This window comes from Plecotus auritus (assembly GCF_963455305.1).
Source record: "Plecotus auritus genome assembly, chromosome: 7".
Lineage (NCBI taxonomy): Eukaryota > Metazoa > Chordata > Mammalia > Chiroptera > Vespertilionidae > Plecotus > Plecotus auritus.
Window position 1 is genome coordinate 49,581,487 of NC_137774.1, and position 14,276 is coordinate 49,595,762.

Genomic DNA, 14,276 nt, shown 5'->3' on the forward strand with positions numbered 1-14,276 from the left:
GCAACACCGGCCGGGCTTTTCTCTCTTTCTTGACCATAATCTATCTGCCTCATATATAAAATGTGACTAATACACTTTTCAGGTGAGAAGTTGATTTTTGGAAATTAAAGCATTACTCCAATCTTTGTTAATATAATTTTAAAATTTTCTCATTTTTCTTGCTGCTGTCCCACTTTCTGTTAAAATGCAGTCCATAGATTTTAGGCTTTTTTTCCAAATTGACAAATTGAATTCAGTTTTACTTTTCTGAATTTTGATATCTCTGAATCTGTCCCAACATTATTAAATCCTATAAATGTTTAGGTTTTAAACATATTTTAAAGTCATTTTGTTGCCTAGCTAATGTAATATCTAGGTGAGTATTTGACTTTCTGTTGTCTTAAGGAAAGCAGGCAACTGCGGGAAGTAGTTTTCATTGCAACCATTTTTTCCTTTCAGAAAAAATTGCCTCTGACGACACTGGCCCAGTGTTTGATGGAAGGGTCAGCTATCCTGGGAGATGACACACTTCTTGGGTAAGGTGACACCATGCGTGGGTTTGCCAAATCTAGGTAAGTCCCCATCCGTAGACAGGGGACCAGCACTGCTTGGGGAAGCACTGAGATGCCTTCAGTCTGCCCACGGACTCCCTGCAGAGGGAGGAAAGGTCGCCAGTGAGAAGCAAAACCCCAGGCCCAGTTATATTTACTGCCTCTGCAGTGGGGCACCTCCCAGGCGGAGAATTAACATAAAACTGCTGACGGACCATTGAAATCCCTAGGGTTCCAGTAAATGCAGATATGAATCCTCTCAATGTCTGATATCAAAACGTATGGGATTCCTAGAAGAGCAACCCTGGCTGGTCTTGAGCTTATAATAAAAACAGACTAAAAATAGAATGGACATGAGACAGACTCCTCAGTCCTCAGGCACAATGAGGAAGAGAAGCGGTGCCCTTAGGAACAAAAACAATAGGGCATTCTGAAAGAAAATATAAAATAACTATGTTTAAAATGAAATTTAAAAATTAAGGACATTGTTTGCTTTGGCAGCACATGTACTAACATTGGAACAATACATAGAAGATTAGCACGGCCCCTGCACAAGGATACATTTTTGAAGTAATCATATTTTAAGAAAAATGTTGTAACTATGTATGGTGAAAAGTGTTAACCAGACCATTGCGGTGATCATTTTGCAGTATGCACAAACATTGAGTCATTGTGTTGTACACCTGAAACTAATATTTTATATGTCAATTAGAGACCCGGCGCACGAAATTCGTGCATGGGTACGGTCCCTAGGCCTGGCCTGTGATCAGGGCCATCTTCCCTAGCTGCCTGCAGCTGGCCCCGCCCCTCACCGCCACCCACCCCCAGTTCCCCATTCACCATCGGGTGATCAGTGCCTGATGGCTGGGGGAAGGGACCAAGAGGTCGGCTGTTTTCGCCCACTCGCCGGCCCTGCCCCCGCAGCAGGTGGCCATCAGGCGATTGGAGCCTGCCGGCCGGGGAAAGGGACCAAGAGGTGGTCAGTGTGCCTCATAGTGCCTGGTCCAGTGGTCGTTCTGCTGTTAGGGTCAATTTGCATATTACCCTCTTATTATATAGAATTATGTCTCAATTTAAAAATTAAGTAAGGACAAAATAATCCTTGACCCAAGAAGCAAACAATATGAAAAAAAATATGCAGAATCAAAGAAAAAACACAATAGAACTTCTTAAAATTCAAATTATACTTACTATAATATAAAACCTTAATGATAAACAGAAAACTGCACTCATAAAAAATTGGTGAACTTTAAAACAGATCTGAAGTCACCACTTAGAATGAAGTACGAGAGAAAAGGATGTAGGCATTATTAAATGGAGAGGCATGGATGGTAGAATACAAAACTATGTCTAGAAGTAGTTCCTAAGAAGAAAATATGGAGAGGGAAAGTTTATGGTTAAATTTTTCTTTTCTAGATTTTAGATTTGATGAAAGACATAATCTTTAGATTTAAGAAGCACAAAAAGTCCTGATTAAGATCAACACAAAGAAATCTATCCTTGGGCACATTGTCATAAAACTGGAAATTATTAAAAAGAAAAAAAGTTTAACTTAAGCAGAGAAAAAGATAGTTACATATTAAAGAGTAATTAGACTGATAACAGACTATTGATTCATCAGCCAAAATAAATGCTGGGAAATAACGAAGAAAAATCTTCAAGTATTGAGCGAAAATATAGGAATGCAAGATTCTATGACAAACTAAATTATTATTTGAGAATAAAGGGATAATAACAATATTTTCAGCCAAAAATTTAGAGAATTTACTGCTTGTATATTCTCACTGAAAGAACTAGTTAAGTTCATGTGAAATAGATTATATCCAGAAGACAGGAATGAAATGCAAGTAGCAAGATAGCATTTGTAAAGAAAAAAAAATAGTGAATATGGTGTGGGAATGAAAACAAGTCTTTTTTCCTCTATGTATTTTATGTTCCTCGCCTGTGGCTCTGCAAATTAAATTGGCAAAGGACAGATTAATGAGAAAAGCATGCAAATTTTGTTACTGTGTGCAGTGTGTGCCCAGCTAGGTCACCCTGCAGACGAGCTCCCAGCTGTGAGCTTCGCTCACAGTTTTCAAGATGCTGATCGCTACCCTCACATGCAGACAGGACCGAAGACCACCAGGCACTAGAAACTTAGACACCGAAACAATTGGGGAAATAATACAAGAGTGAAATCAGGAAAAAATAGATATTGCCTGGAAAAGGAAAAGATTTCAGGAAAATTATCACTTATATTTTCAAGTGAGAAGAGAAAATAAACAGAAAATAGGATGTGAATAAAAATATTTATGGGAAAAGAACTCAGAGATCAATAGCAAGCTGATAGAAATGAAGAATATGACATTCTCAGTAGGTTTGGAAAATGAGGTTAAAAAAATCTAGAAAAGAGGGCAAAAAGACGATGACAGAAAATAGAAAAGTTGGGAAAGTAGAGGACGCTTTAGGCTTCAATGACAGGAGTTGTGTGGGAAGGAGATAAAGGGATGTTGATGATGATGATGATGATAAAATGATCTGAAAGAATGTTTCAGAACTGAAGGACATGTAAGGGCCACTGAACTGCCAACACAGTAAAAAAATTAAACCTGTGCCAGGGCTTCCACTCACTAGTGAACACTAGTGACAAATAAGAGATTCTGCAATCTTCTGGAGAGAGAATATTGTCACATAAGAGGGTCAAAAATTTGAATGTGTCCAGCCTTGCCAGAAGCAACAATGGGAGCTGGAAGATGATGGAGCGATGCCTTCAGAATCCTGAAGGGCTCAGCCCAGTCTGCCCAGCTGTCAGTTGCTAGGGTGGAGGGCGTGTCCTGATGAGTAAGTTCTCAGAAATTGACATCCCACCCACAGTTCCTCAGGCGGCTAAGCAAGATGTGCTGTGTGATGAGGGAGTGACCAGGAAAGGGAGACAGAGAATGTAGGGAACAGGACACTCACAGGACAGAGAGAGAACTTGCAGGAAATGGTGGGGGAAATGCGGGGCAGAAGGCAAACAGCCTAGAGTGACACGGGTCTGGGAGAGAGGAATTCAAGAAGATGGAATTCGTTCACATCAAATGTAGTTCATTGTCTAAGAGACAAACTAGGAGAGTAGCAGAGGATCTGGGGTTCAGTCAGGTCCGTAGAAGACTGAACAAGGAAATCAAAACCACGCGATTGTGAACTGCAGAGAGAACAAACCAAGGTGCAGGAGAAAACACTGGCCACTACACGACCCAGCCTTCCTCCACATGGCATTCCTCCAAAATGCAATGCTAAGCCCCGTGGTCTTAATAAATGGAGGGAGGGGAAATGTAAAGACAGCTAAATTCTCATTTCCCATACTCGACAGTCAACAACTAATGCTTACAATTGGAATAAATTAAGAAGTAACATTAGAAATATGGAGGCAAGTAACAGAAGAATCAGATCAAAAACACCATTAAAAAGGTACAAAAATAAGCCTGGGTGTTGACATTTATAGCGGATATGAAAAAGGATTTGAATGCCCTCTGCATCCTCCCCCATGTCTATAAGTATATAAAGAACTCCTACAACTAAATTCAAATAACATATCCCGATACAGAAATACCAAAGAATGTGACTAGGCTCTTCACAGAAGAGGGAGCCTGCTGGACCCAAGACATGAGAAGGCAGTCAGGTAGTCAAGCAATGGGAATTAAAACCAGGAGGAGAGAATGCTCTGTAGCCAGGGTTGTGGCAGAGATGAACATTTCTGCCTGCACCAAGGGCTGGCCCGAGGGCCGCGCAGTGGACCTCTCCGTTGCATTGGCGCCTCTAGTGAGGTTAAGGGTGTGCGCACCTTCTCTCCTTCGCACAGAACAATCCTCACACATGCAGAGACTGCACAAGCACGGGCGCCCGGCCATTGCGTGGAAGAGCCATGCACCGTGGACCGTGGGAAGGCTAAGAAGTGGTGGTTTATTCACAGAATGGAACTCTGGACAGCAAAACGACCTAATTCTGTATGTGTCATGATGGGTACACCCCAAAGACAATGATGAATTTAAAAAGCATGTAACGGAAGGCTAGATTCCGTGGGATACCATTATGTAAACGCTTTACAGTAGGTGATGCATTATATACTGTAAGTGAGCACACACACATTGGTGAGAAGTGTACAGTAAGGATAGGAAAGGTGCATACTAACCTTAGAATAACAGTGGCCACTTTTATTGATTTGTAAAAGCGTTTTACACGGGTTTCAGTTACTGTGGTACCATGAGAAGCGAGGGACTCCCTGAATGCCGTTCAGGGGAATGAACCTTCTTAAAATGTATTCTCGCATCTAGGAATATAGTAAAACTTTCCACTCATTCGGCCTTTTTTCTTCGCTCCTTATCAATAACTTTGGAATGGATTTCCACTCCTGCTTTGTCTGTCCATCCTGCATTAAGAAGGGTTTATGGCTGGGGAGAGGTTTTCTCTACGGGCCTGTTGAAACAATGTCTCCAGTGCCCTGGGGGCGGCTCTTGGCCTGGGGAGCCAGAGCACCTGGCTCTTGGTAGGCCTGTGGGCTCGGCCTGTGAGTCATTCTCTCCACATCTCTCTCTGTTTCCCTACATGTTCCCTCTACCCCAGGCACACAGTAGGTACTCAGCATCATTTAAAAATTGATAATTTCACAAGTAATAATGGATGGAGCAAGTTGGTCCATGGGACACCACGGAAAGCAATCGCTTTATTAGCACCACTGTCATGAAGGTGTGCCCAGCCAGGAGGTGCGGCAGTGTGGCGCCGTGACCTGCTTTCCGGGCTGTGCAGTGTGGTTTTCCCCTCTGTTGCAGGAAGATGCTGAAACTCTGTGGGGAGACAGAGGACAAGCTGGCACAGGAGCTGATTCATTTTGAATTGCAAGTAGAGAGAGATGTGATCGAGCCCCTGTTTTTGCTGGCGGAGGTGAGGAGGGGGTGCACCAGGCCTGAGCGAGGAGGGCAGGACAGAGGGTGGGCCCTGCAGCCTTTCTCACTCCTGTTGTTTCTGTCCCTCACCTGCTCTGTGACCCTGCTTCATGGGGTGACCGCCAGCCATGCCCACGGTCAGGATTGCCCAACACAGCAGCCTCTCAGTGTTGGCTGCCCCTTCTCCCGCCCACTTTCCTCTCTGTTGGCGTTCCAGGGGGAGGGGACAAGCTGGCAGCATTACCCCCTTCCCCACCGGGGTCCCCACTGCCCTCACACCCTGCCCTCCACCCCCCTCAGGTCTTCAGTGAAATGAATGGGTCCACAGCCTCCTCAGGGGCCTGGATCCCTGGCCGAGACCCTATAAGGCCTCCTGCATTTGTTACATAGGTCTCTTCTCTTGGACGGTAAAGGACACTGAACAAAACCGTTTCATTAACAAGAAACATCAATATCTTTGTGACAGTTTTGCTAGTCAAACAATTAAGAAAGGAAATGGTTGGGACTTTCTTTGCCCTGGACCCTGGCGCTCCTCCCGTTGCCTTTAGTTGATCATACAAAACCCAGCTGATGCTGACGCTGGCGCTAGAACCACTGGCAACAATGGGAAGGTCCCATAACCACACAACTCTGTACCCTCACACCTCCGCACCCGCACACCTGCACACCCCCACACTCATGCACACCCTCACACCCGCACTGCTCTGCACCAGCACACCTCCACATCCTCATACCCCCATACCTGCACATCTCCACACCCGCCTGGCTCCGCACCCGCACACCTGCACACCCCCACACTCATGCACACCCTCACACCCTCACTGCTCTGCACCAGCACACCTCCACATCCTCATACCCCCACACCTGCACATATCCGCACCCGCCCGGCTCCGCACCCGCACACCCGTACAGGGTGGTGGCCACTACCTCCTGTGGCTGTTGAGCTCTGGGAGTATGTTCAAAGTGACTGAGGAACTCAGATTTTAATTTTGTGTGACTTTTGTTGATTTGAAAATAAAACGGCGTAGCCACATGTGGCTGGAGGCTACCAGACAGCACTGCCCTGGACCATGTCTGGTTTCCTCTCTAGACCACCCCCAGCACCGCTGCCCCCCCTGCTGCTATTTCTGGGACAGAATGCATGGGTGAATGATTGCTAAGTGCCTGAAAGTATTCCAGGAGGAAACCCAAGCTGTGGGCTCTGATATGGACCACTCTAGGCTTCTCGGATGCCATCCTGCTACAGGTCACCCCCAGCCTTCCCGGGCCCTTGTTCTTCACAAGGTGGCCCGGCATTGTAGCCAACCTGGAGCAGTGTCCAGGGCAGATGTGCCGGGGGGTGAGGCTGCTTGTGTGACCCCGACGCCCGTGTGGCTCCCAGCGTTGCCCCCGAACTCTGTGATGATGTGGGGTTCCCCGGACACTTCTCCTCCTTCCTATTGGAAGTCCTTACACTCGGCCCATTGCTCGCCCCGCCCAGAAGGATGGATAGACAGCACTTCACAGAACACTGGATCTTCCTCGCATTTTTCCTCCTCTACAAGCCACAGCCTGAGATGACTTTGGTTCAATTATGGCCAGTTTTTCTTTTAAATTCTCACATCCTGCCCCAATTTTGCTGGGCCTGGAACCAAAATCCCTCCCTGGAATGTTCAGTTAAGCCATTTTTAGAAATAAAAATATGAAAAGAGCATCCACACAGCAACCACTTCCCTCATAGCCCAGGGAAGCTGTCGGGATGCTGATTTCTTAGTCACTTTGGGAAAAATCGTCTGTCTATAAAAATATACCCTAATTGCATTCCCCATAGCGTCTCGGGTCTCCTGAGCCATTCCCTTTGTTCTTCTGCTGTCTGTGGAGTTAGGTCTGCATGTCAGAACTGCTTTTGTCCTCACGATGGTCTTCGTGCAAGAGAGGAAGGTGACAGGCCCGTCTGCCACCGGGGTGACAGCAGGAATGAGGCCACGCCTCAGAGGGCAGGGGTGCAGCTCTGGGCTGCTGCATGTGCCCAGCAAAGAATGAGCAGAGTTAGGTCAGGAAAAGGATTCGGGGATTTGATCTAAAAAGAAGGCTTGGGAGACCTCTAGCAAACTTGTGTGTCTGTCAGTCACTCCTGAAGAATTTATTTTGAGCTTCAGTTTGACTGTGTCTTTCATCTCCTTTAAACACAGGTGGAAATCCCAAATATTCAAAAACAGAGGAAACATTTAGCGAAGTTGGTGCTGGACATGGATTCCTCACGAACAAGGTACAGTAGGGCAACTTTGCTTTCACCTTTGCTGCTTCGAAGGAACATTGATCGCATTTGGGCTGTGGGCAGGAGAGTGTGTGACTGTCTGCATACCGACACCCCTGTGTGGCAGGCCCTGGAGGTGAGAGCAGTGAGCGGAGCCACAGGCCCCACTCACGGAGGCTGTGGTCCAGATAGGGAGAGAGAGCTGGACAGGTGCGCAGCCACACCAGACAATCTCAGGCAGCCGAGAGTCACATGAAGAAATGACCTGGGGGGATGCTGGGGAGGGGGTGGCAGCACCAGGTAGGGTCACGTGAAGAGGGCTTTCTGAGATGACATGTGATCTTAGACATAAATGACGGGAAGGGGGCAGTCGTGCAAAGCTCTGATGCCACACTGTCCGCCACGTGGGAGCAGCCAGTGCAGGGCCCTCAGGTGGGAATTAGATGGAGGTACGCAGGGTGCAGGGTGCAGGCCAGCATGGCTGGGATAGGAGGAAAAGGGAGAGTAGTGGCATGGATGGTGGTTGTGTCTGTAATGAGGGGAGAATTTCGGGTTCTGGGGACCAATTCACCTTGTGCTGAAGCTGACGGTGTAGATATCTCTATCCTGTAGCCATTCTCTAAACGCCGTGGCCATTATGAGTAAAGTTCCAGGGTGCCACTCTCTCCCAGAATCCACCAGAAAAGTCCTGGTGTAGCAGGGGTGCTGCAGGCTTTACGATGGCTTCGACGGTGGCTGCCACAGGTCATGGTTGTGTGCCATTTTATTTTTTACAGGAGTATGCATGTGTTCATGTAGTCTGCAAGTTGAAAGAATGCAGGGACATGAATATTAATTAATATAGAATTAACTATTTGGCTCTACCTTAGGTCTGTGGCAGGTCAGTTTTAATAATCTCCACATCTTCTTTTCATTTTCTTGAGAAAAAGAAACAAAAACAATATACTTGGCTGAGAGATGAGGACAGAGTCACAAACCAGGAGCCAAAAATGAAGTACCAAGATCAAGGTCACCTACTATCTAGACCTATGACTTTGGTCAAGTCACTTAAATGCCCTGAGTAGCCTGCACACCTGTAGACAGGTAGTAACAACATTTGTGGGTTCACTTGGGGAGGTTGTTTTGAGATCACAGGACTTTATAAAAGTGCCTTATGAAAGGAAGCTGCTACTGCAACCAGGTGAGACATTGGAATTCGGCATCTGGACCAGTGAAAAGTGTAGGCAGTCCCCCAGAGCAGAAATGAAGTAGGTTTGGTCAGCAGAAATACAAAACTTTCTCTAATGTTTCCCAGACTTCAGGCCCCCTGAATGATTTTTGCCATCTGTGCTTACATGTCTTTTAAAAATTGATCCGCTTTTTCAAAACAAATCTATTTAACAAAGGAATCGTATAGTACTGTGGTAGGTTGAAAAACAGTGCCCTTTGCTGCAAATACCCGGTAAACAAAAGTGAACGGGGTGAAAGCAAAGCCGGTGTTGTTACATTTCAGATCCTGCTGCCTCTGGGAGGCTCTGACCCAGAAGCTGTCTCCTTTGTTGTGAGGGACGGGGAGGAGTGGGAAAGTTGCTACCGTTATTCTGACCCAGATCTGAGGTCTCTCCCTAGTATGCTAGTGCGGTGGAGGAGTCAGAGCAGCCTGCATGCCCAGAACTGATTTGGTGTGACTCACCGCGGCATCCTGTGCCACATAAGATTGCCTCCCATCACCCCTGTCCCATAACTTCGTATGGGACAGTGCTCAAGTCCCATACTTTGGGAGGCACATCAGATGATTGAAGAGATGCTGACTGTCCCACAGTCTGGAGAATCATGGCCACCGTGCTCCTGGGAGGACCAGGTGGTTAGCCCTGATGTCTGGGCTTTGCCAGGATAAGGAAAACCCAAGTTCCAGCACAGAGCTCTGGCCGGAAGGCTAGTGTGCAGCATCACAGCCTCTCATTGCCACCGCCTCCTCCCTCTTCTGTCCTGTCCTCTCCTGAGTGACGGCCACGGTCAGTCTAGTCTGTGTGCTGTGCTGAATGGTAGATTCTAGGACCTTAGAGAAAAGTCACTGGGGACTAAAAGCCATGATGTAACAACCTTTTGGTAGTTTCAGTTCATCCTCTCTTGTATATCCATTTGGTAAGGAAATCTCTACCGTCCCTCTCCAAATTTCTGTGTTTATAAACTTCAGTTCAGACCTACAATTGTTTTTGTTTCAGACCCCAGAAGTCCTTTTAGATGATGCTCATAGAAGCCCGTGTCCTTGGTCCTATTGGTGGTTGTTCACAGCCTGCTTTTGTGGTTGTGAGTTTGGGGGTTGCAGCTTGCTCTGGAGGGAGGTTATCGGCAGTACGGCCCCTCAAAAACCAAGTTACCTTCCCTTCAGGTCTCTGCTTTAGTGCCCACGGTGGGAGATGCAACCCTAGGCCTCGGTTGTCAGTTTAGGTTCCAGGGGCTCTCTTAGCAAAGTGACCTCTCTCTTCCCACTTTCATCTCAAGCCTGAGTTCGTGCATCCTCTAGGACCTTGCTGAAAGCCACACGGAGAGGCCAGCTCACCCACCTTCCTGCCCTTGCACCTACCCCAGCCCCGAGGCAACATGGGACTGCATCCTGAGATGAGCAGTGAGCGTAAGACCAGTGCCGTGCTGTTGAGTAGCGGGCTCCCCGCCACTCCTCTGGGATAATTGGGTTCTCACTGCCCCACCTCCACCCTCACACTACTTCCCGGTTTAGCCAGTTGGCACGTGGTCGATTCTGTTTCTTGCAACATCCTCCTTCTGGTTGCCAAGTCTTTCTTTCGTCCTGTTCTGTATATCATGGATTACAGCATCCTGACGGAACAGAGCATCCAGGTGCAGGTGCCGCCTTTTACGACAGGCAGGATCTTTCTGACTGAGCAGTGCATCTTCATCAGCAGTCCTGCGACCGGATCCTTGAAATCTGCCTTGACTCTGGTGGATACTGCCAAATCCAACACAGTCATCCAGTGTTTAATTAGGTCTACATCCAATGTGTGTATTTGTCACTGTTCCAGTCAATCTGCTTCTCTGCGACATAAGCCAATTATACAAACCTTAACATCCTCAGGCAGTACTGAAGCTTAGAAGGTGAATGGAAGATGATAGATGAGAAGGATGGAGGTAAACTCAAGGAAGCTTTGCTGAATTAAAAATGAGGATTGGCCCTGGCTGGTGTGGCCCCATTCGTAGGAGCATCGTCCTGTACAGCGAAAGGTCACAGGTTCGATTCCCAGTCAGGACACATACCTAGGTTGTGGGTTTGATCTCCAGAGGCCCAGTTAGGGCACATGCGGGAGGTAGGTGATCAATGTCTCTGTCTCTCTGTCTCTCTCTCTCTCTTTCCTTCTTTCTCTCTCTCCTTGGGTGAGGATTTTTTAAAATGTGAGTTGAAATAGAATGAATGTGAATGAGACACAAACATCTTTTCTGCTATAGGTTTGGCTTGGCAATGGTTAAAGAAGGAGCCCCAATTTTCCCCAAAGTCTGCCTCACTTTTTGAGGGACATGTGTCTCAAGGGGAACCCTCTGGGTGCAGGACACTTTATGTTTGTGCTGAATAGCTGCCTCTGGGTCCTACAGCTTTGGAATGAATTGTGTCCTTTCCCCCAAAAAAATTCATATGTTGAACCCTAACTGCCTATGTGACTAAATTTGGAGATAGGGCCATCAGGAAATAATTGATCAAATCAGGGCATAAGGATATGGCTCTAATCCACGAGGGTTGATGGCCTTATAAGAAAAGGAAGAGCCCTAGCCTGTGTGGCTCCGTGGATAGAGCATCGGCCTGCGGACTGAAGGGTCATGGGTTCGATTCTGGTCAAGGGCATATATCTCAGTTGCAGGCTCTATCCCCGGCCCTGGTCAGGGAGGTGGAGGCAACCAATTGATGTGTCTCTCTCACATCAGTGTTTCTCTCTCTCTCTCCCTCTTCCCCTCCCACTCTCTAAAAATCAATGGAAAAAAATATCCTTGGGTGACAAAAAAAGGAAAAAGAAAAAGAAAGGGAGAGAGAGAGAAGAGACAGACACCTCTCTTCCTCTCTGCATCGCTCAGACGAAAGCCCTGTGAAGACAGGGTCGCAGGCAGACTACTGCCGCCAGGAAAAGAGCCTTTGCCGGAGCCAGGCCCTGCCGGGACCGGACCTTGGACTTTTAGCCTCCAGAACTGGGGGAGAAGGCACGTGTGCTGTGTAAGCCCCAGTTCGTGGTATTTTTTATGGCAGCCCGAGCAGACAGAGCACCTTCTTTGGAAGCAAGTGAACTGATGAAGTGAAACAGGAGGCTTGGGGAGACTCCCGGCAGCTCAGGGAATGAAGGGGAGGACCGGAGTGGGCCACGGCTGGGCGGTGTCAGTGCCCCCTGCGCTGCGGAGGGTCCCTGCCCTCGGAGCAGCTCTCGTCCCCAGCTGTGCTCTCCACGGGCAGGCATCTCTTTCTGGGCCCATTGTCCTCGTGTCCCTGGGTGTCCCTCGGGCTCAGGTTCCCGCAGGAGAATGTGCCCAGGAGGGCCTGCCCGTCTGGGTGTTGGGTACACGCTGCTTCTTGGCCTGACAGTCAGCCAAGGACAGACACGGCATGGCTTGTGTCCCTCTCCCTCCCCCAGGCCACTTGCTGGAGCCGTGCACACTGGCAGCGCCTGGCCCCGCCTGAGAGCGGTGGAGGGGCCGGAGGACGGCGTCTGGACAGAGGAGACAGTCAGTGTCCCACTAAGGAAGCTTTCCCGTTTGCCCTCCTGAAGCCCCTCTTCTGGCCTCTTGTTGCCCTGAGCTTCTCTTGTGTGTGCCCCTTCTCCCTTCTCCTGGTCCTTGAAACTTCATCCCTCACTTCTGGCTGTTTTTTCTCCTCTGGCCTCCTGAAGTCTTGTCTGTCTTCCTCCTCCGGTCGCACAGCGATGGCCGCCTTCCAGGGGATGGTGCTCCCCAACCCTGCCTTGCACAGCAATGGCCGCCTTCCAGGGGAGGGTGCCCCCCTAGCTGCTGCCTCGGGGCGGGGGGGGGAGAAGGGAGGTTCTGCTCTCACGATGTGAAGCCCCACTCCTCCTTGGGTTCAGGAATCCCTGTTTCCTCTCCCAACAGCAGGACAGGCCTTGCTTTTATTTATAGAACAGCTGACCCTTGAGATTCACGATCAATGTCACTTTTCCTAGCAGATTACCACCTACAAACGTTTTTCCAAGCTCCCCTTGATATTTTCTTCTCTGTCCACAAAGAAGAACCTGTTGGGGCATCTTCTAATACCTTATAATATACCATCAAGACAGTTCACTTATGTATTGCACATAAAATTCCCTGTGAAGGGAGGGGAAGCTACAAGGATATGGACTGTAGGACAGAATCTGGGGGGAGTGGATGGGAATAAGAAGAAAAGCAAAAGATAACTTGGGAAAATGTCTTCATTTTAATATATGTGTATTAAATATAATTTGGGTTTTTAAAACAATCGAATCCAAATCTGTAAAACTATAAAAATCAGTTTAGTGTTTGTGGCCACTTTACCTGTTTCCTCCAGGTAGCATGCATCAGGCAGCGGGTGGGGCTTGCTCACACCATCTGTCATGGAGGCACATTTATCTGAGATTTAAGTCATAGTCATGGCTGCTCATATTTTATTTGACAAAAAAAAATAAAAACCACCACAACAGTTTAATACTTTTTTTAAATGATGTGCCCAGCCCTAGCCAGTTTTGAGCATCAGCCTGCAGACCAAAGGGTCCCAGGTTCGATTCTGGTCAAGGGTAAGTACCTAGGTTGCAGACTCTTCCCCAGCCCAGGCCCTCGTCGGGGCTCGTGCAGGAGGCAACCACTCAACGTTTCTCTCACATCAGTGTTTCTTTCTCTGTCCCTCTCTCTTCCACTCTTCCTAAAAATCAATGGAAAATATTCTTGGGTGAGGAGTCACAAAAAAATAAAATAAAATAAAATTATTTGCCCAGCCGAAACCGGTTTGGCTCAGTGGATAGAGCGTCGGCCTGTGGACTGAAGGGTCCCGGGTTCGATTCTGGTCAAGGGCATGTACCTTGGTTGCGGGCACATCCCCAGTGGGGGGTGTGCAGGAGGCAGCTGATCGATGTTTCTCTCTCATCAATGTTTCTAGCTCTCTATCCCTCTCCCTTCCTCTCTGTAAAAAATCAATAAAATATATTTTAAAAAAAAATCTTTAAAAAAAAAATTATTTGCCCAGCCAGTGTGACTCAGTGGTTGAGCATCAACCCATGCACCGCATGGTTACTGGTTCGATTCCCGGTCAGGACATATGCCTGGCTTGTGGGTTCAATCCCCAGTAGGGGACGTGCAGGAGGCAGCCAATCAATGTTTCTCCCTCTTACTTCCTCTCCCTCTAAAAGTCAATAAAAACATTTTTTAAGAGTAAACTGTTAAACATGGGAGATATTAATTAAATATAACATGTTTGTAGGGCAAACCGTTAAAAGAAAGAATTGCCCAGGAATCTTTACTAGTCCTCATCTGTTACCGTAGATTTGTAAACATCTTCGAGGAGAGTGTTTCTTTTCTAATGTGCCCTGAATTCTTCCCTTGCATGCAGAAGCTCTCCCAGGACATGTGTGTCCGTCCTTAGCGTTTCTAACCAACTTGATGACC

The 14,276-nt window shown here is 47.5% G+C and overlaps 1 protein-coding gene across 6 annotated transcripts in view; it reads left to right on the forward strand.

The window, feature by feature from the left end:
* ARHGAP44 (Rho GTPase activating protein 44) overlaps positions 1-14,276 on the forward strand; it is a 175,804-nt gene that overhangs the window by 100,053 nt on the left and 61,475 nt on the right. For all 6 annotated transcript variants that reach the window (XM_080680636.1, XM_080680633.1, XM_080680637.1 and 3 more), the window contains exons 4-6: positions 439-515; positions 5,324-5,435; positions 7,609-7,685. In XM_080680636.1, coding sequence (XP_080536762.1) covers positions 439-515; positions 5,324-5,435; positions 7,609-7,685 — 266 coding nt within the window. The remainder of the gene's footprint in view (positions 1-438; positions 516-5,323; positions 5,436-7,608; positions 7,686-14,276) is intronic.